This window comes from Apteryx rowi, unplaced genomic scaffold (assembly GCF_003343035.1).
Source record: "Apteryx rowi isolate R43461 unplaced genomic scaffold, aptRow1 scaffold_119, whole genome shotgun sequence".
Lineage (NCBI taxonomy): Eukaryota > Metazoa > Chordata > Aves > Apterygiformes > Apterygidae > Apteryx > Apteryx rowi.
This window is the reverse complement of record NW_020447408.1, coordinates 892,490-915,223: the sequence shown is the minus strand read 5'-3', so window position 1 is coordinate 915,223 and position 22,734 is coordinate 892,490. Positions and strand designations below refer to the sequence as shown.

Sequence of the window (22,734 nt, the reverse complement as noted above, 5' to 3'; positions counted from 1 at the left end):
GGGGGGGATCGGGCCCCGGGGGGTCGGGGCAGCCCCGGGGCCGGTGCGTGCCCGGTGCTGACGGCCTCCCGCAGTCGCTGCTGGAGCTGCACAAGCGGCGGAAGGCGCTGAGCGAGCCCGAGGTGCGCTACTACCTGCGCCAGACCATCCTGGGCTGCCAGTACCTCCACAGCCGCCGCGTCATCCACCGCGACCTCAAGCTGGGCAACCTCTTCCTCAGCGACGAGATGGAGGTGAAGATCGGTAGGTGCCCGCGWCGCGGTGCCCCCCACCCACGGTAGGGACCCCGAGCTTGGGGTCGGCGGCGCGGGGGCCTCTGGCTCATGCTCTTGTCTTCCCCCTCTCCCAAAGGTGACTTTGGCCTGGCCACCAAAGTGGAGTATGACGGCGAGCGTAAGAAGACCTTGTGTGGGACCCCGAACTACATTGCCCCAGAGGTGCTGGGCAAGAAGGGGCACAGCTTCGAGGTGGACATCTGGTCCATCGGCTGCATCATGTGAGTCAAAGCGCCTCCCGCACGGGGCTGTGGGGCTGGGCTGTCCTGTGCTCCGGGTGTCCTTGAGGTTTTGGCATAAGCTGAAGCCTTGGGCGTGCTATCTCCAGAGCACCTGCCCTGGCTGAGCATGGCTGCTAGCCAGCATGTGACCTCCCCAGTGCTCGGCACACGTGTAGGCATATGTGTCTTTGCAGGCTAATCTGCTCACATGGGGGCTGTCTTGAGGCATTTTTTTGCAAAAGCCCTCATTTCCCAACCAGARCTTTCTCCAGGGGGTACTAGATCCCAGCTTCCCCTCTCAGGGAGAAGGAACTAGGAATAGTACCTGTAACTACCTGCTGTACCACCCTTCCTGGCGGAGGGAGCACACTTGGCGTTGGGAAGTCACAGGAGGCACTTCAAGATGGGGCTGCTTCTGGACCAGGAGTGTTGTAGTCCCCCTGCAAGCTGCCTCATACAAGGCTGTGACAGGCTTCTATGTCCTTAAACACGCAGGTACACTCTGCTGGTAGGGAAACCGCCTTTCGAAACCTCTTGTCTAAAGGAAACTTACATCCGAATTAAGAAGAATGAATATACCATCCCCAAGGTATGGCGCTTCCTGTGGGCGGACTCACTAACCTTGCAGCAGGTTTTGGCTGCTTTCTGCACCATTCTGCTTCTGACACTTAACGAGCTTGCATAATGGTGAAACGGCTCTCCTTGCCAAGTGCTAGGGAGGGGATGTTTCAGTCTGGTGGAATGGACCTGTGGAGTCGGCTTCCTACTGAGGGGCCAGCAGCTCCCCCTCGACATACCAAAAATCTGAACTGGGCAGCTGGCATGTGAAGGAGAAGGCCGTGGGGTAATTTAACTTGCTTGAGTCCAGCCACAGATGAGGTCTGGACCAGGTCCCCTGCTCATCCCACTGTTGGTTCAGTCTTGCTAGTCAGTTGACTTCAAGCTCTGAACACTGCCAGGAGCTTGCACGGGCGCTGTCAAGCTGTTCTGTTTCCCCAGACCAGTGTCCTGCACCTGCCCAGCACAGGAGCTCTGCTCTGAGCAGAGCTGCCCCCGTGTTGCACATCCTGTGCACATTGCTCCTTGTGCACGCTTGTCCCTGACCTTTCTTGTTTGTGAACTCTGCCTGTTTCCTCACAGCACATCAACCCTGTAGCTGCTAACCTCATCCAGAAGATGCTGAGGTCTGACCCTGCCACGCGCCCGACTATCGACGAGTTGCTGAATGACGAGTTCTTCACGTCAGGATACATCCCCAACCGCTTGCCCACCAGCTGTCTCACCGTTGCACCTAGGTTTTCAATTGCTCCCAGCGGGCTTGATCTGAACGGGCGAAAGCCACTGACTGCACTCAACAAAGGTGAGCGCAAGTGCCTGGGAGCCAAGGGCCGTGGACTGCAGTGCTGGATGAAAGCCTGCCTGGCTTCCAACAACATCCAGGCTGTTGGTGAGGAATATGGTGCTGCCTAACCTCTTCCTGACTTGTATGAAAACCTGGAGCACTTTGTGAATGGGAGGCCTCTTCCCTCTTTTCCTCCCTGCTTTGGCTCTGGGTTGTGTCAGCACTAACTTTAGCTATATGGTGTGTAATGTGTTTATTACAGCTAGGACTGAATGTAAATCTGGTGCCTTTAGAAACCTACTTCCTGGTAACGCCTCCAAACTCTTTTCTTTCCTGGCCTAGGACCGGACAGCCCTGCACTAGAGAGCTTGCCTGAAAAAGATGATGTAGCTGGGCTGCGGGAGCTGGGAGATGCTGTTGACTGTCACTTAGCAGACATGTTACAGCAGCTGACTGCAGTCAATTCAGCCAAGCCATCTGAGAGAGTGGTGGTGAGACAAGGTGAGCCTGGGGACAATGCCATGTGCACTGGCCTTTCTTGGTAACTTGCTTTTCTGTCATTCTGCTGCTGCTGTTTGAAGTGAGGGGTTAACTGACCTCCTTGGTTTCAAACTGGAAGGCAGAGAAGCAATGTAGTAGCTACTTGTCTTCATTCTGGCATTACTTGTTTGCTATGGTGCACAGGATGCCTTAAACATCTTCTCATAAACTGTTCTTCTCTTGGCAGAAGAGGCTGAAGACCCAGCCTGCATTCCTATCTTCTGGGTTAGCAAATGGGTGGACTACTCAGATAAATATGGTCTAGGTAAGTAATACAGGGGCAGCACTTCAGCCTTTTCTAGTTCTTGAAGAAGCTGAGGGAAGCTATGATTCAGGCATCGCATGTATCAGATTCTTTAATCTGGCGGTCCAGCATGTAGGTGTCTAAAACCACCATCACTGCTGAATCCAGAGCAGTGGTCACTGAACATCAGCCCATGCCACTATGGGCAGAAAACAGCTACCTGCTGCATGGGATGTGGCCTCACTCTGAAGTGAGCAAATGATACCCAGTGCTGTAGTTACTAAAGCTTCCTTCTGTGGCATGTGATATGGCAGGGAAGGGTGACAAATCCAGAGAAGCGCCACCCAGACCTCTGCAAATAGGAGGAGCTCTAGACTTGGGGTGGCTGTCACCAATCCCCTACATGACACAATCCTGCCTTGTATTTTGCACAATCAGCAGTCCTGTGTATTTGAAGGTCTAACAGGCTCTCTTTGAACTAGGTTATCAGCTGTGCGACAACAGTGTTGGAGTTCTCTTCAATGACTCCACTCGTCTTATTATGTACAATGACGGGGACAGCTTGCAGTACATCGAGCAAAACAGCACAGAGTCCTACTTCACTGTGAGATCCTATCCCTCTGCCTTGAACAAGAAGGTTAGTTCTGGGGACAGGGGCCACTGCTGGTGGGTGGGCATTCCTCCTGTTGAGACCTCTGCCAGCCTCCATGGGTGGGTTCCAGGGATCTGTCTCTTGGGGCTGCTTTCATCCTGCAGGCTGCTTCTTGGCTRGTAAAACATGGTCCAAAGGAGAGACACTAGCAGCTCTCACTGTTTCTAGTTGCTAGCTGAGGTTTGCTTATGAGTAGCTTCAAAGAAATATGTGCTCACAAAGCCTGCATGTACCAGAGCGTTAAGCAAAGTGAGCCTCAAGCATCACCAACTGGGTTAACTTTGCTGTCTGAATATATGAACTCATACAAGTTCTTACACTGACCCCTCAAGTCCTGAAAGACAGAAGGAGGCTCTGGGACTGCAAAAGCAGCCTCTGCCCTCCCCATGTAGCATGGGTCATCTCCAGCCTGTCTGGATAACAGCCTTTCCTGTCTGCAGATAACACTATTGAAATACTTCCGGAACTACATGAGCGAGCACCTGCTGAAGGCAGGTGCTAACATCACGCCTCGGGAAGGAGATGAGCTGGCTCGTTTACCCTACCTCTGCACGTGGTTCCGGACCCGCAGCGCCATTATCCTGCACCTCAGCAATGGCACTGTGCAGATCAACTTCTTCCAGGTGAGGATGCTACTCCCTGGGTTTTCCCAGGGCTGCAGCTCTAGCTGCCCTAACAGCTCTGCTACAAACAGTACTATATGCAAACAACCTCCTTAGCAGGAGGGTGCAACCCAAGCCAAAACTTTGCCCAGTGAACCTAGACTGGAAGGCTCCTTACTCTACTTGCCAGTACATAAGCCATCCAGACAACTCAGCATGCTAAGGGGCTATTTCTTAGAGCAGGAGCAAGACTGCTGCACAGTCCCAAGTGCAGTGGCTCTTGGGCTGGCTGGATAGACTTGTTTCCTTTTGCTGCTATCTGTGAAGGAATGGCTTTCTACCCCAACTTGGCTGTGGTGAGGTGCTCTGTCAGCATGTTTCTGGATGCTGCTGGGATGCCCCAGCTGCTGAGATGGTTCATTTTGAGGGAAACCAAGTGCTTGCAGTGTGCTCAGGGTGACCTGTGTTCTCTCCCTGTAGGACCACACCAAAGTCATCTTGTGCCCTCTCATGGCTGCTGTCACATACATAGATGAGAAACGGGACTTCCGCACGTACAAGCTGAGTCTCATCGAGGAACATGGATGCTGCAAGGAGCTGGCCAGCCGGCTCCGCTACGCTCGCACCATGGTGGAGAAGCTCCTCAGCTCAAAGTCTGGCTCAGCCCGCATGAAACCTTCTGTTTAGGCCTTGGTCTTGATGGACTTGACATCTGTGCCAAACTGTTCCAGCTGTGGATGGGGGAATCTAGTAGCATCCCTGCTTGCACTGTAACCTCTTGTCACCCAGCTGGGCTCCCACTCCTGGGTACGGTCTAGTTGCCACGAGAGCCTCTGCTGTGGGAATGGTGCTGTGTTTACTCTGACTGGTGCCCAAGGGGCTTTCTTGCTCCCCTTTCCCAATAGAAAGTCTATTTTTTAAGTATCTAGTCTTTTTTCTAACTTCCCGAAACAAAAAGCCTGACTCAAAACAAACCTCTTGTTTGAGGTTCCTGGGCATGAGAGACCAGAGCGTGGGGAGGGCAGAACTATCATGCAAGTTATTTGTACATGTTTGTGCCTTATGCTCTGGGCTTTTTCTCTTGCAGCAATTCAGCTAAGATATTTAACGTGCCCAGGTTGAAACTGAGCAATCGGCCTTTTAATACTGAAATTAATCTACATGAAACCTAAACTTTTGTATATTGCATAACTTGATTAAAGATTGTTCGCTGCAGTGTCCAGCCTGTCTTGGTTCTTTGGCCTGCTCTAAGGACTTATTTAGGCAGCTGAGGGAGGCAGCAGCATGATGCCTCTGCCTTCCCCCTCCTTCCCAAGCAGGAGTCCCCACTTCCACAAGCTATTGGGGGACCTATACTGTCTGCCTCATTGCCCCTACTAACAGCCCTAGGTGAGCCTGGCTGAGCTCTGGATTTGCTACTTGGCTCCTGGATTGGCTACTTGGCAACAGGAAAACAGCAGCAGATTTTAATAGGAAATGGGGGTTTTAAAGTTTAATGTTTGTCATGAGCAGCAGTTGGTGCCTCCTTCTTTCTCCTGTGCTGGGGAAAGAAGGGGATTGTTGCTGCTCTCCTAAATTACTGCAGGAGCTGGCCTCTAACCAGGAACTGCAGGCTAACAGTGAGAAGAGGAGAACTTCCTTACCTTGGTCTTCCTATTGTTTGAGAAGCTCTATTATAGCAACAGCCCTGCAATGATCACTTCTGCCTAATCTCAGATATGTTTAAAAGGTGATAATAGAGCAAATCACTGAGTTGGGGCACTTCAGGAAGTGGGTGAGATAGTTCTGTTGACTGTCAGGACAAGATCATTTACTTTTTATTTACTTCTATTTTTTTTTCACAGTTTTGTATAAAATGTTTTAGACCATACAGGATAAACCATGTAAAAACTGACTGTTACCAGTGTAACAGGACCCCACAGCCCAGCACAAAGTGGAATCAAGACTGTACAAAATGATTACTATAGCAGAGAGAAGCTTTGCAAAGGGGCAGTCAGGCACAGTCAGCTACAGCAGTGGAGAGGTAGCTTGGTGCAGGGGGACTGAGGCTGCCTCCTCTCACTCTTGCATGCAAGTATCTCTGCAAGAAGACAGCGCTGCTCTCAGCTGTGTGGTGCAGCCTGGCAGCTCTCAGGGTAAGGCATCAGCCTGAGTGAATGCCTGGGCTCGTGTCCCACCTTTGCACAGAAGCATTTTCCCCTCTGCTCACTGTGGCTGGCTCCAGCTGCTGCCCGGGCTGCCTGCAGGCGCTTTGCTTGTGGACCAGCTCATACAAATCACGGACCTGCAGAGCCCCTGCTTCCAAGCTGATTGCAGCCCAAAGGAGTGACAGAAAATGGGAAACCTAGCTCATGGCAGCACTCAGCTTCCAGCTGCCTGGGGAGCCTGGAAGCCAGGTCCAGGGCATGAAAGCCTGTGCTGCTGCTGTTGCTCCAGCTGTGCAGGGGCTTTGGGAACAGCAGGTGCAGGCCTGAGTTCAGAGGGAAAGGATCCACAGAGGGAGAAGAGGTTTCCTTCTTGTTCTTCCCTCCTGCCCTGAGGAAACTGTTCACAAATAGCAGCTCTGCTGTTCTGCTGTGCAAACCATTTGGGCTTCTAACACATGGGTACCTTGACCTGAAATAACTATAGGTTGCTAGTGACCAAAAGGGTGAAACTTTTTTTCTCAGCCCATCTGAGATTAAAAAAAGGCTTTGTTAGTGGGATTGCGCTGGAAGGCTCAGCGCCTGCCTCCAGGGCTGGCTGCACTTTGCTATTAGCAGGCCTGATGCAAACAGAGGAAGATGCAAATAGCAGGTCCAAAGCCCTAAGGCTGGATGCTAAAAGCTCACCCAATTTGCCTCCCCCCACCCCCGGGCTGGGACGAAGTGCCATATCCAGTGTCAAAACTATCATAATAGTGCTTCCATTAGCATTTGTGTATTAAACATGCAATCAAATTGCCACTTCCACAGGAGCGTGGCCCAGGAGGGAACCACAGGACCGAAGCTTGCTGCATCTTCTGATGAACAACCAGCAGGTTCCAGGCATCAACCCAACATTCAAGCAGCAACAGCGTCTTTCAGCTGTTCTCAAGAAAACTCCTGCAACATGCCAAGATTTTTTTTTTTTTTTTCTCCTGACTTTTCAGAACAACATGTCCGTGGCAGAGATTTTTTTTTTTTTTTTTTTTTTAAATTCTCTGACACAAGGGCCTTAAGGCTACTGAATTTGAACAAGAGCTTGCAAAGGCAGAGGCCCAAATGGCTGCTCCTGGATTCAGGAGAACCAAGATGAAACAGTCCAACTGCAAACTACGATCACTTCTTTTGGCCTGTGCTGCTTGTAACTGTTGGGCACACTGGGCGATCACTCCCAGTCCTGCATTCCCGTGTCACCCTGGCCTGCTCAGCTGCCCGCTGCTGTACGCAGGGAAGAAAGAAGCCAGAGAGCCCACAGGACTAGTTACAGCACTCAGCTGCCGAACGACTGACACGTGCTGGGTTTGCCCTGTGCTCCAGCGATTGCACTGGTACTGACAGTCTGCGCAGTACAGGAAGAACTAATGTACCGTAAGTATTACGGACAGTGGCAGTTTTCTTTTAAAAGACATTGCCCCAATTCAGAGTTCCTGTTTCCCAAAAAATGGGTAGATGGGCTCCCTGAGAGCCACAACAAGGGGCCATGCCCAGGCCCCAAAGGGAACTCCCTGGGGGGCAGAGACCTTCCCCAGGAGCTGATGCAAGACAGTGTCTACAGATACAGGCAGGCCAGGGAGAGAGGGGCTCGTGTCCTTGCCGGGGCGGCAGGCAAGGCAGCCGAGCTCTAGCTAATTCCTGTCGATGCAAGTCTGGAAGGGAAAGTGCTCCAGAAGCCTCTGCTTTAACAGGATAAAATGGAGACAAGTGTTGGCTGACCCTGTCCTGGGATCCCTACGATGCCCAGGGGCTCAGTGGCTGCACCAGCCTCTTACTGTGAGCGCTCTCCCCGGTGCAGCGTCCCTGCTCATTTCCCATCGTCTCCTGGCTCCTGGCAGTAGTAGGAACGGAAGAGCCGCTCGTGGGCGCAGACCCTCATGGCTCTGTGCGTGTGGAGCAGCAGGTGGGGGAAGCGAGAGGTGAAGTACTGAACAAAGTCATCGGGGACTGGCCCCAGGGCCTCCTGCACGTCGACGGGCAGCTCGTGGTAGTGATGCTTCTGCAGGAAAGACAGCGAAGTCAGAGACGGTGCATGCATGCCCAGAGCTCAGGGGACTCCTGGTGCGGGACGGTGGCAGTACCTTGTTCCTCATGGCCCTCAGGAGGTCGCGCACTGAACTGCCCTTGTACGTCCGGAACTTCCTCAAGTCTGGAAACGGCAGGAGAGCCGCAATCAGCGTCCGCGAGAAGTGGCTTTGAAACGACGCGTAGGGACGTCAGAGCTGCAAACAGCTCCCAGGGGCAATAAGCACTGATGGGAGTCAGCGCCTCTTGGGGAAACTGGTGTGGGAGTTCAGGACGGGGGGACAAACCCAGGGGATGGGGTTCACCGAACTGTTCTGCCCTCCTGCCGCACGGGCGGCAGCTTCTCCTTCCTGCTGTTTGACCCCTGGGCACCAGAAGGTGCCCCAGGCTTTTACCCAGCAAAGGACACGGACCTGGAAAGCTCCGTTTCTCTGGCTACAAGACCCCAGGTTTAGGGACCAGCGGTGAGCCCGGACTTGAGCTTTTACCTGTCTGCAGCGGGAGAGAGATGTGCATTCTCCAGTTCACCCGCACGATCGACCGCCCCCCTGCCTCCAAGGCCGAGGCTATGGGCCCCTCAGCAGGTTCCTTCTCAATGCGGTCGCTGACATCCTGCGGGCCAGAGAGCAGGTAAAAGGGGAGCGTTACTCACGCTGGCTCTGACCGGAGGGCAACCACCAGAGAACAGAGCCGTGGGGAAGGTGGAAGCGAGACCCGCAGCCTGCTCCCAGGGTAGACTAGCACACGCGCAGCCTGCTGGCTGGGACCACGGAAACTGTTGGTGGCAAACGGGCCACACCGAACCCAGTTGCTTGCAGACAGAGTCTCCCTCCAGGTGAGACGGTTTTGAAATGGTTTTTTTCTACAAGAAAAAGGGCCCTGGTCTCAAACTCAGGGCAAGCAGCAGTCTCCCACCTTGCAAAACTAGCTCAGAATGAGCATATTGAGATAAATATGGCTGTTTTCGGCACTTGTTTTTCAGAACACGTGCAGACTCAGAAAGACTGCACTATGTCAGTCATGCTTAGATCCCACTTAAATTCACCACCTGGTTGGCTGGAGAGTTCTCACCTGGAAGAACTGCAGCTGCTTCTCTTGACTCCAGAAAAAGGGGTGCATAAGGACCACTGGGGCTGAGGGGCGCTTCTGGGGCTCACTGCTGATCATTGCTGCAATCAGCTCTCTTGCAACAACCTTGTCTTGTATGCAAAACAAACAAAATAGAGAACTAATTCCCCTGAGAAGGACAGGGAGCTACACATATCTTGGTTCAGGGCTTTTACTGCAAGTCATGGCACACAGCATTTCCAAGGACTGCAGCACTATAATGAAATGAAACCAGGCTTGTCCTACTATTTCTGAATGCCAAAACCCACCATTAACTCCTTTCCCTCTGCATGATCTGGGGCAATGGAATAAGTTGCAATAGGCCTAGGAAGCCATGGGATCACCTAAAAAAAAGAGTGGTGCAAGCCAGTTGATTGAGACATTTATGACAAACCTGGATGCAGATTAAAATGCAGAGACTGGACGAATGGCTACAAGACCCTAAAGCTTTTGTTCCGTGTTAGTGCTCTCTGCAGCGCATCTGAAAGGCTGGTCCTGTGGCTGAGGCACAAAGATCCAGAGGAGCCCACCTTGTCACTAGCTTCCTCTGTGACTATGGTAAGTCATCTCACTGCTCTGGTCTAAGCTTCTTTTCCACCAAACAGGATTAATGATGCTGATTTACCTTCTGAGGACTGCAAGGCAAGAGTAAGTCAGCATATGCGACATAGTCCGACAGCCGCAAAAAGCAGGTGTCACAGAAGGACCAGATCATTGTGTCACTACTACTGTACCCATGTCTTCCGATGTTGGAGGATTCACACGCATTCATACGCCTGTGGGGAAGGGCCCTTACCATGAGCATCTTCCTGCAGACAGGTCAGCTGGTAAGTGCCTGACAGTATGTTGGCCTGTCGCCGTAGGCTGTCCCCAAATGGATGCTTTCCTCCTGACACCACGTAGTAGAAGACACACCCAGCTGAGAAGATGTCCACAGCACATGTCTGCAGAACACAAACAGGGAGATGGGACCCTCACAGCAAGGGGCGAAGAAATGTTTTTACCTTCCCACTTTCCATTCTTATATGTGAACACTTGGTTGTTGGCTGAAGCTTTAGCTAGGAAGTAACTCAGAGACACCACTTTCAAGTCTTCTTTGGTAAATGCAAAATTGCCGATAAATGTATTGCCCAAGGGCTCCTGCCTGCCCACACTTTCTGCAGCAGGGACTGTTTCCCTCTAAATCTGTGAAACACCATATCACATCAGGTCCTGATTAGGAAAGAGGCTTTCAGGGGCACAAACAGAAGTCAGGACTTCACTGCCAGATGAACACCTGAGGGCTGCTAGTGTCTTAAAAATCCATACAAACTAATCCCAGTATAAGGTTATATGAAGCATGTTGCCAACCCCCAGCACAGCAACTGGCTTCCAGCAGAAACAGGACACCCTGGGCTTAACAGATGAGCAGAATGAGTAACCTTCACAGCGAGCCAGTTCCCACGGCCACCTCCCACCTCCCTACCCCAAATTTCCAAGTACTACAGCCAGATGAGAAGACCTGCACTGAACACATCTGGCCACTATCCCAGGCATCCAGTGAYTGTGTTGCTGGTGAACCACATACCCAGGAACACTCAGCTTTTACTGAGATCCTCCTGCTTTTGCAGGCATGTCAGAGTGGATGTGACACTGGCTCCAACTCTACCAGGCCACCAGGCACTGGACTCTGCCTTTTGTTGGGAATGGCTGTCCCCGCAAGGGACAGGAAAGCAATAAGTAATTGCTGATTAGGGAGATCCTGGTGATGACTACTCATGTTCTGCATTTGGACTGGCTTTTACTCTTAGAGCTCTTGTCTTAATTGAGGATTTCAGCGGCACACCAGGAAGCTGCTGCAAGTAAGGAGGACTCTGCAAAGAAAGGGTTAACAAGCACAATAAGCAGGACTGTCATCGCCAGGCACAGCTCACTGACAGGGTTTTCCTTTGGGACCTCCTGCAGCAACTCAGGTGCAATCCATCCCTCGGTGCCAGGAATCCCGGAGTGGAGGCTGAAGCTGTGTCGTCCCCCATGAAGCTTCTTGCACAGGCCAAAGTCGGAGATAATGGCTCGGATCTGCCCGTGGCTATTCGGGATGGAGATGAGGATATTGCAGGGTTTCAGGTCACGATGAACTGAAAGAGGCAGTTCACAATGTTACCTGCAAACATGACCCTGCAGCTGCAGGACTGAACCAAGGATTGGTGCTGTCATGACGTTACAGGGCCCCTGCACGTCTCCCAGCACGCCCAGCCCAGAAACCTGTGCGCTGCCTCCACACCTGGCAGCTTTTGGGTTGAATCTCACAGCACAAAACTCTTGGGATGAAGACAGAAGCTCCCTCAAACTGAAATTACTCAGCTGAACATGTTGCCCTCAAGCTAGAGGCATGTGCATGAAAGCAGGGGATGCTGCCCTCTTACCGATGTTTAGCGAGTGCAGGTGTGCCAGGCCTGACATGGTCTGATGCAGGAGAGACACTGGGTCCAGGCTCCGACGATCAAAGCCAGGGCTTTCCACGTACTAGAACCAGACAGGGGTAGAAAGACACAGGAACTGAGGTCTGATTTCTGGGAGCCATCAAGGCAAGACTTGTCAGCAGAGAGACCTCTCACTAGACTGATAGAGCTGGAAGGAGATGAGCTTTTGGTTATACAAGCCCATTCAGAGGCCATTTGTGTCCCCAAGGCTAACTTGTCATTTTCAGGTCTACCAGCTGGCATATGTTCCCTCTGCTCCAAACCTGCTCTCACTTGTATCCTTAGACCTCCATAGCTTCAGCAACGCTCCTGCTTTACTCTTCTAATCCCAACATGCTGTCTCTTCCCAGCTTGTGCTGGGGAAGGGACCCAACTAGCCCCCCATTGGGGTGTAGCACCAGGATGATGGACCAGAAGTTGCTCCCCCCTCTGAGGTCACCCAGAAGGGAACAGGGAACAACTGCCCCAAATGGTGCCAAGAAGCATGTTGCTGCACTGCCACCTCCTGAAAGGGAAAATCAGGAACAGAACAAAGACATGGCTTGATTCATAAGGAAGTAGTACTGCCACTACATGCTCTGCGTTTCCAAAGTACCTTGCAGCCTGTCCATGTAAGATCTAACCACTACGCCCTCTGACTTGTGGAGAAACAGGTACAGAGCAGGGCACTTCAGGAACCTCAAACAGGGCTCCAAACGCAGGAACTGCAGCTGACAACCCTGCTCTCACACATGCAGAGAGAGTACTCTGCTTCTGCAAGAATATTGCAGGCTAGGACCTCACTAAAGGGACACGTGAAACTGGACACATTCCCCTGGGGACTCCCTGCAAATACAGGGATGGAGACACGAAGGGTTAATTAAGAGCTATCCTGCGGTGGTTGCATGTGGATGACCTTGCTCTGCAAGCACCCAGGCAGGGAAAGGGGCTGTGGACTCACCTCCTGCAACGTGGCAGAGCAGAGCTCAATGGCGATATAATGGAATTGCTTGTCCTTCTCAGTGCAGAAATATCGTACAACATGGGGGTGCTCATCTGACTCCCGGAGCAGCTGGACCTCACGGTCCACGAGATGGAAACACTCAGGCAGAAGGCGCTTCACAGCCACGTTCCGGCCATCAAACTGTCCCCTGCATGGAGAATTGACAGCAGTGTCCATATACAGCCCTCACTGGATATAGCAGAGCACAGCCCTGCAGATTTACAGCCTAGCAAGGCTCTGGCCAATGCCAGAAACTGAGAAAGAGAACTTTGAAACCCATGCACCAAAGTCTCTGAACCATGTGGATGCTACCAGGGAAGCAACCTGCTTTAGTGCTACAGTTGTGGCTCCCAGGTGGAAAGAGAGAGAGGAATAGTCTCCTCCTCTGAGCCAGGCCTGGCCTGAGCAAAAGGAAGGGCATCCCAGGGTGCTACCCACCTGAAGACAAAGGTTCCTCCAGCTCCATGGCCCAGCACATCCTTGGGGTTAAAGGAAATTTTCCCAATCACAATCATGTCTGATCCTGCATCTGCAGAGGAAGATTGATGTCACCAGTCATCCTTCAACCTCTGAGTATTAGTGTCATATCAAGGACATCCAGTTCTTTTACCACCTGGTCCTTTCTTGGGCCTTGTTCTTCCTGCAATTGCTTTTGTAGCCCATGCTTATCCAGCACCAGGTTCTTGCATCTCCTCCCCCTCAGCTGAGGTTGCAGCCCTCTTATCTGCAGGGCATCTCTGCTCTTACTTTGGATGACAACATCTGTCCAACCTCTTCTCAGTCTCTGTGTGCCTCAAAATCTTGGATTTATTTTTCTGAGAGGTCCCCTTCCAAATTGTCAAGAAGGACATAGACATTCCCACAAGTAAGGAGTTTCTGGCCTACAGGACAGGGAGCCCCGTGCACCTTTCCTATTCTCACCAGCACACACCTTCAGCAGCCCCCAGGACAGCTGGATCCTGGCTGACCATCCCATTAACCACGTCCTTCGGGTAGGAGGATGGACCAGAGCTCTGTGACAGCTGTGAAGCACTTCTCTGGGTCACACCCAGCTCCTCGGGGTCTGCAGGGACACCCTCTCCAGAAACCAGACCCGGGAACAGCATCTCCTGTTGCTGCTGTAAGAGCTGGATTTGCTTCTCCAGCTGCTGTTGCTGTGCCTCATGTTGCTTTTGCAGTTTCTGGAACACAAACAACAAAAATATCTCAGGTCCTTGTATCCCAGCAGATGTGAACCCAGGGCATCGGCACAGCTTGGACACAAGCAGTTCTAACGTGTACTTTTTTCCCCCTGCCCCAGCCAGCTACATACCCAGGGCTGGGGGCAGAAAGCTAAACACAATTTCAGTTCATGACTATGAGTATATATGAGACAGTGTGGGAGCTGTGCTGCTCCTCACAACACAGTGTTTCTTGTGCCACAAAAACAAGAAAAAAGAACCAAAGGGAGTTTCCAGCCCTTCAAACAGTGGCATTTCTGCAGCAGGCGGTTACTTTACCAGCAAGGCCAAGGTGCCAGAGAGAGAAGGAACAATCATTCACCGTCAGAAGGAGGAACAGGATTCCCCCACCCAGCAGGGCTGTGCTGACTCCTGCCATCATGATGTCCCAGCTGCTGGACTCTGGATAGACCTCCACTTGCTCTCCCTGGGTGGAATCTGACTGAGACTGCCCGTCGTTGCTCCTGATAGCCGGCTCTTCCATGCTGCTTGCGGTCAGATACTGCAACACACACCCAGACACTTGGGTTACACCAGCAGAGATCTCTGGGCACTTAGTGCTTGGGGCTCCTTCCGAGCAGTTCTCCTTCTCTGCATCAGCTCTGCATGCAGGACCTCCTTCTTCATGCTAGCCCACATGCTGGGACACATCCTCCCACCCTAGATGACCCGGTCTCTTCAGCAAACCAACATTTTCCAAGGTCCCCCCACTCCAGAGCAGTGACCCAGTGGAGCTCTAGCACTCACATCATCAAACACAGCCCTGGCAGGAGAACTCTTGGGAATGATGGTTTCTGTTGTCTTCCTCAGGTTCTCTGGAAAGGCTCTTAGCATTGTAGTATGGACCACAGGAGGCAGCTCATGGTGCCCTGCGGTGGGAGGAAAAAGAGAGAACAGTCAACTGATCTGTGGTCACGGCTTCAGTCTGGTCATCTCTGCAATGCTGAAGTAGGCTCACTTAACAGCTTTGGCTCTCATGGAGAAGGGGTGTCTGTTTTGATGGGAAATGAGAAAAATGCCAGAGCTCCGTCCCTGGAGACAGGGACCTTGGGGAAGCAGTAGCCAATGGAGAATGGCACAGGACAAGGTTGTCTCCTCTTAGCACACAGTGGAGGGCCTGGCCCTGCTCTTTGTTCCTCCCCATACAACTACCCTGAGACCAGTTTGATTTTTCAAGCATGCCAGTGCACCATGTCATCTCCTGCCATCATACATGAGAGCAATCATGGAGCAAGCGAATGAATCCACCACCTGTGTGCACAACTCAATACGCAATATCACATTCGTTAGCACGGGTGAATGTGAGCCTTATTTCAAAGCGCCCCCGCCCACCCACCCATGCTGACAGCCTGTTCTAGGAAAAGGTCAAGGACATGCTGGAATGAAACCCAAGCCAGAGTCATCATAGTCTTTGAGGGTGAATCACAGCCTCAGTCCTTTTTAAACCACTGGGCAAAGCAGATTACCCTGCCACACTAAAAAACACCTGTAGCTCTGGCTCCCGCTCATTAGGACACTCTCTGAAAGYGAGGATGTAGGGAAAGCGATGCCCTGTTGTGGGTCCATACCTATTAGGAGCCACTGGTTGTGGAGTGAAGTGATGCTGCCCTGGGGGTACTTGACATCTGTGCTGGGTGTGATTTCACACTCRCCGGACTCTCTCATAGTCACATCATCCGTAGTTGGGCCATCAATCCTGGCCAGCGTGATCCCCCGTGGCTAAAGGGATCAGACAGTTAATGAAGTACTAAGAAGTCAAGACATAACACTTTCATTGGCTCACTCTGAAATGGGGAGCATTCACGGCGCCAGAGAGGACACTCACCACCAGAGCCACRCTGTCATGGACCAGGGAGGTCAAGGCGTAGAAGCTGGCTGCATACTTCCCCACATAGAGCGTTGGCCTGCAATGCCAGGAAACAGCACCACTCTTGAGGCTGTCTTTGTTTGGAGTGGATGAGCAACAAGCAATGTAAATGCAACAAGCTGCCACAATCAGGACCCACTGACATCCCACATCCTGAGCCAGCCAGCCCCTTCTTAGGCTCACGATGGCTGTAAAAGCAAGTGCTCCGTCTTAGATCAAATTCCAGCCCTAGTTACTGTCCCCTGTTCCAGGACTGCAGCGCTGCCAGCCCCCACTGCCTGCCTCAAGCCACCCCACAGGGACCAGAGGGCTTCCACAGCCTGCTGCCACCTCTCCACCCAGGTCTGAGGGCTCCCGAGTCACATACAGCAGCTGGGTCTTAGTGGTGGTGAAGTCCCTCATTGACTGGTAGTTCCACTTCATGAGGCGGATGTCCTGAGAGTGGAAGGTCAGGTAGCGCAGTGTCTCCATGGCCATGTTGAGGTGGGGGACACGGCGGAGGCTGTCTTGATGCCACGCATAGATGCCCACCACGGGAGAGCCGTAGTTCTGCGCCCATAGGACCTCCCCGCTTTCCTTGTCCAACGTCACCACCAGGCCATCTCCGCTTGAGGCAAAGTGTGCCATTTCTAGCCAGAGACAGAAGGAGAGAGGTAATGCAGCTGCACTGACCGTGGGGCGTTATCCCCCTCTCTCCATGTCATGCTGGTCCTGTGGCCTTCAGTCAGGCTAGGGCTGCCCTTTGATGCTCTGTTCATGCAAGAGCTCTTTGCTGGACTGCTGGCAGACAGCACACTTGCACCACATGTGAACTCTTCAACGAAACCCCAGAGCAGTTGAGGGAGATCCTATCACCACCCTGCAGCTCCTCTGCATCCCCAGGGATGTCTTCCAAGGAATGCAGGTGACTATCTTCAAGCCACGGAGGGCTGGCCATGTCTGAGAGAGATACGTACTGCTCATCCTAGCGCTATGTCCCCACCTCTGCCAGTCAGGCAAGCTCAGGCCAGGCATGGCCAGCACAGCAGCTGTTTTCCCCAGTACAGCACTGATTTTGAATCTCCTTGTCCAGCCACCGAGCCCCGTGGGAGCCCCCACCCCGCTGAGCGCTGGGGCCCAGGAGGGAGCCGGCTCCTGCGCACGCTGTGGGCTGCAGCAACTCACTGTAGTGGTACGACTCCTCGTAGAGCGGGGCTGAGTAATCCGAGTAGGTAGCGTTCCAGCGCAGCTCCCGCGACTTGGTGTCATACATGGTGATGACATACTCTGGGGATGAGAGAAAAGCAGCAAGGTCACTGCACTAGCGTTCACAGCACTGCCCCRGAGGGGCGAGTGCCTTTGAAAAGGGAGGAACTGGGGACTAAGAAGAAACACTGAGGACCCTGCTACCTATCCCAGCATGGAGTCAGCCGCAGCACTTGTGGGAAGCACTAACCCATCAGTATTACAACGCCTGACAGAGAAGAGTGTGCTGCAGGAGAAACCAAACTCTCCACTCCCCGCTGTTTCCAAAGGGACAGCAGAGCCTTTCACTAGCAGCAGAGTTTATGCAAACCCTCCTTCGACAGCAAGGCAGGTGGGACAGCCCAGCACCCTGTTCTTCAGACTGGACAGATAGATAAACAGGGAGGTGTCCTGGCTTACGGGTACGGCCGATGTAGAGCAGGGGACTTGAAGGGCACAGGCCATCCCAGGCCTCTGTTGAGAGAGTGGTCTGCTTCTCTCCTGACTTGGGGTCCACAATGAACCAGGTGTCCAGCTTCTTCCCTGGGAATGAAAATACATTTTTTTGTTAAGYCTCCGCAGCCCTGCTGTCCTTCCCCTGAAAGCCACCCCGCAAGCTTCCTCCCCATATCTCTCCCTCTAAGGAGGCTTTTTCCATGAGATCCCTGCTCAGCCCACCCCTCTCTGCATCTCACAGCACTTCTTCCTCCGCTCACAGCCCCAGGTCAGACCCGTCCCTGCAGACTCCACCCAGGCCTAGAGTGTTCATACTTCAGGTCAGAGCCCACCTGTGTCTCTCGGGCATGAATGACCCCCCCCCCATTTAACCTCATGGGTCCAGATGCCCCAGGCAGAGTGGCTGATCTCTCCCACAGGGAGAGGTCCCTCGTACCTGTGTAGAGGACACCGTCCGAACTGCGACACGGCGAGGACTGGACCAGCTCTGGGATGGTGAACGGGAGCTTCTGTAACGGAGGAGCACGATGGCCTGTGAGTGGCAACAGTGCTAGAGAACCAGCTCCGTAAACAGCAGCCTTGCTGCCTCCAGAAACAGGGTGGGAAGGACAGATACGCCTGGGAAAGTCCCCTCCTCCCTGCCTGCTTTCACTGGTCAACCCCAAAATAGGCTGGAGCGATGGGGAAGGAAAGGACCCGGCTATCTTTGCCCCACACCCACTTGGCAGACATCTTCAAGGTGCCAAGGACAAACAGGAGCGATCTGAATTCCCAGGGCTTGCCCCGTGCAGCAGGTCTGCCCTGTCCGTGTCAGCCCCGCGAAACCAGCAGGGGAGAGGGCAGGATGCACAGCAGCCCTTCGCACAGCCACACTGACCATCAAGCCTTCTTTGTTTTTTCCTCCCAGGATATACAGGCTGCCATCGTTGGGGTCTGGAAGAAACGCTGGTCTGAAAAGGAGGAGAAAGCAGAATGAAATGGGAGCTGTCCCCTACTTGTGGGCACCTGCCAGCGGCTAAACAGGAGATGCAATAAGGAACTCCCCTCAGCAGTTTGTTCCAGGGTGATTCACTACAGTGTTTAACCTTTCCTTGAAATCTCTAGCACTGGATTTGGTATGAGATGAACTCCTGGTCTGGCTCGATACAGTAACTCCCACACAGCTGCTCTGTATCTACCTGGGGCTGKGCAGATTTGGCGCCTCTGGCCATCATCTCAAAGGAGCTCTCTGCTTTCCTGGTTTCCCCCTGCAGTTTTAAATAGACATAGGGATTTTCCTCAATTTCTTTCCTACACTTTTTTGTGGTGGCACTGAGAGCTTCTGGTCTGTCTGTAGAAAGGCTACATGTTCAGCAGGAAGCAGCTATTCCTGTATCATGATGCATGACGTGCCAACACAGGGCAGGGTTTAAGAGAATGCAATAGCACGGGCTAGAAGGTTAATCTCTTTGAAGTTCCACTTKCTTGTTTTGAATCTGTGTGTTGATCAGGGAATCTCCATCATCTTCAAATGCCTTCTGCACACATTGTAAGGCTGATAAACAACAACCTTTACAGCAAAGGACACTCCATCCAGGGGGAAATGACACTTACTCTGCAACATAAACTGGCACCTGCAGAATAGGATCTGAAAAAGAGAGTGAAACATATACGTCAGCAGTTTCTCCCTGCAAAAGGGGACAGCGTGGCAGCATTTACCATTTGCAGTCATGTGGTGGCATGTTCAATTCAGTATCTATTTGCATTTCAGACCCAGAATAGCCACTGCTGGCGGTGTGTATCTGGCCCACGGTAAACACACTCCTCTGAAAACAGCAGGGTCTGGGGCTAGCACATGCACCTGGCAGCTTTCCCCAGTGTCTGGAGAAATTGGCTGCTCAGAGCACTTTCAGCACGATTGAAGCTGGAGGGTGCATCTCCAACCCCCCCACAGCCAGTGACAAACCCAGGGACCTAGACTACAAGCAAACACCCTTCTGGGTTGTTACTCACCATCCTTCAGGGTCCACTTGATGTCACCTGTACTCTTACTCACAGCATGAAGGTTTCCATCAAGAGTGGATACAAAGAGCAGTGTTTCTGGGACAGTCACAGCACTGCCAGTGAGACACTATGGACAGAAATGTGGTACTTAGAGAACAGAGACAGACCTGGGGACAAGCCCCCACTGCCCGTGCCRTTTAACACAGCTCACCAACCCTTATGTCACTCTAGACACTCCACAATAACATACAGCAGGGAAAAAAAAAAAACAAGGTTCTTTTTGGTCCTAAGTGAGCCAAGACTTGGAGGAAGAAGAGTTTATTTCCTTGCGCTACAGTTCCATCATGATTTACAACCAAGCTTTCAAGACAGATTCATACAAGAATCAAAACACAGAATGCTCTTTTTTTTTTTCTTAAACCTGCAGGTTTAAGAACCTGTGATCCATGGACCTCTGACAGAGGCTGTACAAAAAGGTAACAGAGATAACAAGAAAACCAGGTCTTTCATCAGGAGGTTCAATTTTTGTACGCAGGATTCCAAACCTCCACCGGAAACTTTTCAAGTAATTCTGCAAATGAAACAAATGTGAAAAGCAGTCTTACACAGCAGTTAAGAAAACCTTTTGTACTAGGTTTCTTAACAGACCAGAGTAATACATCTACATGTTCCTCCAGCTTCACTGACACAGGACAGCAGAAGAATCACATCTGCCAGCTGCTGTCCAAAGGTGCTGCATTCCATAAATCAGTGGCAAGAAGCACCGGCGTTAGGTTCGCTGTGCTCACAGTAAGCAGTACTCAGAACATGCAGAAGCAGCCGCAGTCCCTCATTTCTTGGCCCTTTGCGTCGCGGGTCACCGTGCACAGCGGTGAGGTGCCGGGTGCACTACCTGGAGCAAGGACTCCTGCCTGCGGGGACCAGCTGCCGAGCGGCTGTTTCACAGCCATAGTTCCTGGGTGCCTTTCCAAGAGGTGACACAAACAGCTCACACACCGGCTCCTTCCAGCAGCAAACTAGTTGGGTGACTTTTCATGCCAGAAACGCAACCGATGCTAGCTTTAAAGGCTTTTAAAGCTACAGATTTCAGCCACCCTGATGCTGAGACAGTAATTGCAAATGCGCTATGGAAAGGGAGCTGGCTGCTTCCGTATGCGGCATTCATACTGCAAGTGCCAGCTCACCCACTGTGTGCTCAAACACGAGCCAGCCTCACCCCCTCGGCAAACAGGGTAGCGATAGGCAAACAACCCCGGGGGACAGAAACGGCTTCGGGAAGCGGCGAGTGCGACGTGTTCGCTCCTGATGCCGAGGAGTCAGAGCGATGCCCAAACTCCCCATTGGTCAGGCACCACYGCGGGACGAGGCCGGGAGCTGGCTCCGCTGCGCCCCACTCCATGCGCACGGAGACGAGTTAATCATAAGCCACCTGCTCCGCGGGAGGGAACGGCAGCTGCTCAGCACCACCTGCCTTGGAAGAAGGAGAAGGGCGGTGGCAGGGAGCGACCAGCGCCTTGCCCACGGCCATCTCCAGGTTGCACGGGCGCGGAGACGCGGAGAGCCTGACTGCTGCCTCGGTGGCTCGTGGAGGGCTTGCTGGCCAGCGCACGTCCCTAGGATCCTGCACAGCCTCCCTCACAGCCCCCCTCTCACCTTCCGTTTATCAAAGCCTAGAACATAAACGCGGCAAGGAGCTCGGCCGGAGGATCTGGCCAGATTAAAGAGCAGGAACCGGCCAACAGCCTGTGCCAAGAAGATATGTTATGCGTGAGCACGTGCCTGGCTGCGGAGGAGAAGCTGATGGTGATAACAGACCAGCTAAGACACAGTGGGGCAAGGAGACGCTTTCTCCCCCGAGTCACTGATAGCTGAAATTCCCTCAGCCGCAACGACAAGAACAGCCACCCCAGTGGTTGTCACGTAGCCTGTTCTCCAGGTGTATCCACCGCCGACACCCTCCGCTCACACTCCTCTAGGCAGGATCTGCTTAGAGAGCACACCAGTTCCCACACAGCCACTCGTCTGCTTTGTGCCCAACTCTATCATTAGCCCTTTTTCTTCTTGCTTAACTTGTAAATGAGTCCAGCTCTCACTTTATCTGCARGATGTAGGAGGCAGGCAGAGGAGCACGACTGTGCCTCCGCCGCTGCTTCTGCAGCGCAGGGTGGGCACGCACGTAGGCTCACCGTCAGCTAAAGGGGACGGCTAACAGTCGACCTCCTTGCCGAGGACAAACCGGGCTAGCGGACGCAGCTTGAGCTGCGGCCACCTGTACGATGGAAACAGAACTGAGAGCCCAGAGCCCAGCAGCTGTTAGAGCCACAACATGCTCTGCTTCCCCCCCGGTGCTCCGCAGTTTCCTCCAGCTCCTCTATAATTATTCTTTTATTTGGTGACAGGCACCCAAAGCAAGGGCCAGGCTGCCGCCCCCTGCCCAACACCGCTGAGCTGCCGGGTCCGCTGGGCATCCCCGGGAGCTGCTGCCGTCCCTCCTCCTGAGGAAGGGCAGCACTCAGCTCCTTGCACTGGCTCCCCCAAGTCCCTTCGGACAGCTCTGGAGCACGGCTGCTCTTCCCTTGCCTCCGAGACCTGCGCTCGCCCTCCCCTGTGAAAGACCCAGGATTCCTACCACTGCCAACGTGGAGCTTGCGCAAGCGTCACCGATTGCTGTAGCTCAGCTATCATTTCCGGGAGGAAAACACTCGCTCCTCCAGCGATGGGAAAGGTGACGGCTACTGCAGGCCCCAGCTCCGAGCACAGGCAGAAACACGGCATCGGCTGTCCGAGCCTTTCTCTTACGGAGCAGAGCTATGGACCCACTGAAAACACCACAGACACGCTGCCCCGGCCGCTCAAACAGCCCGGGCCATGCGCGGGCRCTGCCGTCCCGCTGCCCGGAGGGGACACGCGATGCCGCTGTGCAGCCCCGCAGGCAGGAGGGCGAGGAAGGGGCCGAGGCTGGGCCTGTYGCGGGACGCTCGCGCTCACATGCAGGGTGCTCCTGCCCGTGCACTCACGCTCTCACACCCGGGGACGCTTATGCAGACGCACTCACACGCGTGGGGCGCTCGTGCCCCCGGGACACTCGTGCACACACAACTCGCATCCTCACACCTGCAGMGCGCTCGTGTGCAAGGCGCTGGTGCAGGCGCGCTCACACCCGTGGCACAAACAGCACGTGCACTGCCGCACGCTGAGCGCCCAGTCCCACGCTCGCACCCGCAGGACGCTCGGGCACCCTCACCCCCACGCACCCGGACCCTGGGGACGCTGGCACATACGCACCTCGCGCACAGGGCGCTGGTGCCCGCGCACCCCCATGCACGGGATGCTGGTGCACGCACACTCCATGTGC

General features: G+C 53.3%; 2 protein-coding genes across 4 annotated transcripts in view; one reads left to right on the top strand and one right to left on the bottom strand.

Annotated features, from left to right (window-relative positions):
• PLK1 (polo like kinase 1) overlaps window positions 1–5,083 on the top strand; it is an 8,177-nt gene extending 3,094 nt beyond the window's left edge. The window contains exons 2-10 of the mRNA XM_026084651.1: window positions 75–243; window positions 352–496; window positions 992–1,085; window positions 1,637–1,856; window positions 2,181–2,339; window positions 2,566–2,643; window positions 3,105–3,259; window positions 3,715–3,897; window positions 4,357–5,083. Coding sequence (XP_025940436.1) covers window positions 75–243; window positions 352–496; window positions 992–1,085; window positions 1,637–1,856; window positions 2,181–2,339; window positions 2,566–2,643; window positions 3,105–3,259; window positions 3,715–3,897; window positions 4,357–4,563 — 1,410 coding nt within the window. The 3' untranslated portion in view covers window positions 4,564–5,083. The remainder of the gene's footprint in view (window positions 1–74; window positions 244–351; window positions 497–991; window positions 1,086–1,636; window positions 1,857–2,180; window positions 2,340–2,565; window positions 2,644–3,104; window positions 3,260–3,714; window positions 3,898–4,356) is intronic.
• Window positions 5,084–6,779: 1,696 nt separating this feature from the next.
• ERN2 (endoplasmic reticulum to nucleus signaling 2) overlaps window positions 6,780–22,734 on the bottom strand; it is a 22,955-nt gene continuing 7,000 nt past the window's right edge. The window contains exons 2-22 of one of the 3 annotated variants that reach the window (XM_026084843.1): window positions 19,389–19,506; window positions 18,990–19,023; window positions 18,274–18,346; window positions 17,833–17,905; window positions 17,361–17,483; window positions 16,881–16,982; window positions 16,084–16,345; window positions 15,675–15,753; window positions 15,418–15,568; window positions 14,597–14,718; window positions 14,172–14,351; window positions 13,561–13,810; window positions 13,068–13,158; window positions 12,588–12,777; window positions 11,591–11,690; window positions 11,103–11,302; window positions 9,982–10,129; window positions 9,150–9,277; window positions 8,567–8,690; window positions 8,135–8,202; window positions 6,780–8,052 (exon numbers count right to left, since the gene is read on the bottom strand). In XM_026084843.1, the coding sequence (XP_025940628.1) occupies window positions 7,861–8,052; window positions 8,135–8,202; window positions 8,567–8,690; window positions 9,150–9,277; window positions 9,982–10,129; window positions 11,103–11,302; window positions 11,591–11,690; window positions 12,588–12,777; window positions 13,068–13,158; window positions 13,561–13,810; window positions 14,172–14,351; window positions 14,597–14,718; window positions 15,418–15,568; window positions 15,675–15,753; window positions 16,084–16,345; window positions 16,881–16,982; window positions 17,361–17,483; window positions 17,833–17,905; window positions 18,274–18,276 (2,586 nt within the window). In that variant the 5' untranslated portion in view covers window positions 18,277–18,346; window positions 18,990–19,023; window positions 19,389–19,506 and the 3' untranslated portion in view covers window positions 6,780–7,860. The other 2 variants (XM_026084851.1, XM_026084860.1) reach the window with 2 other exon arrangements.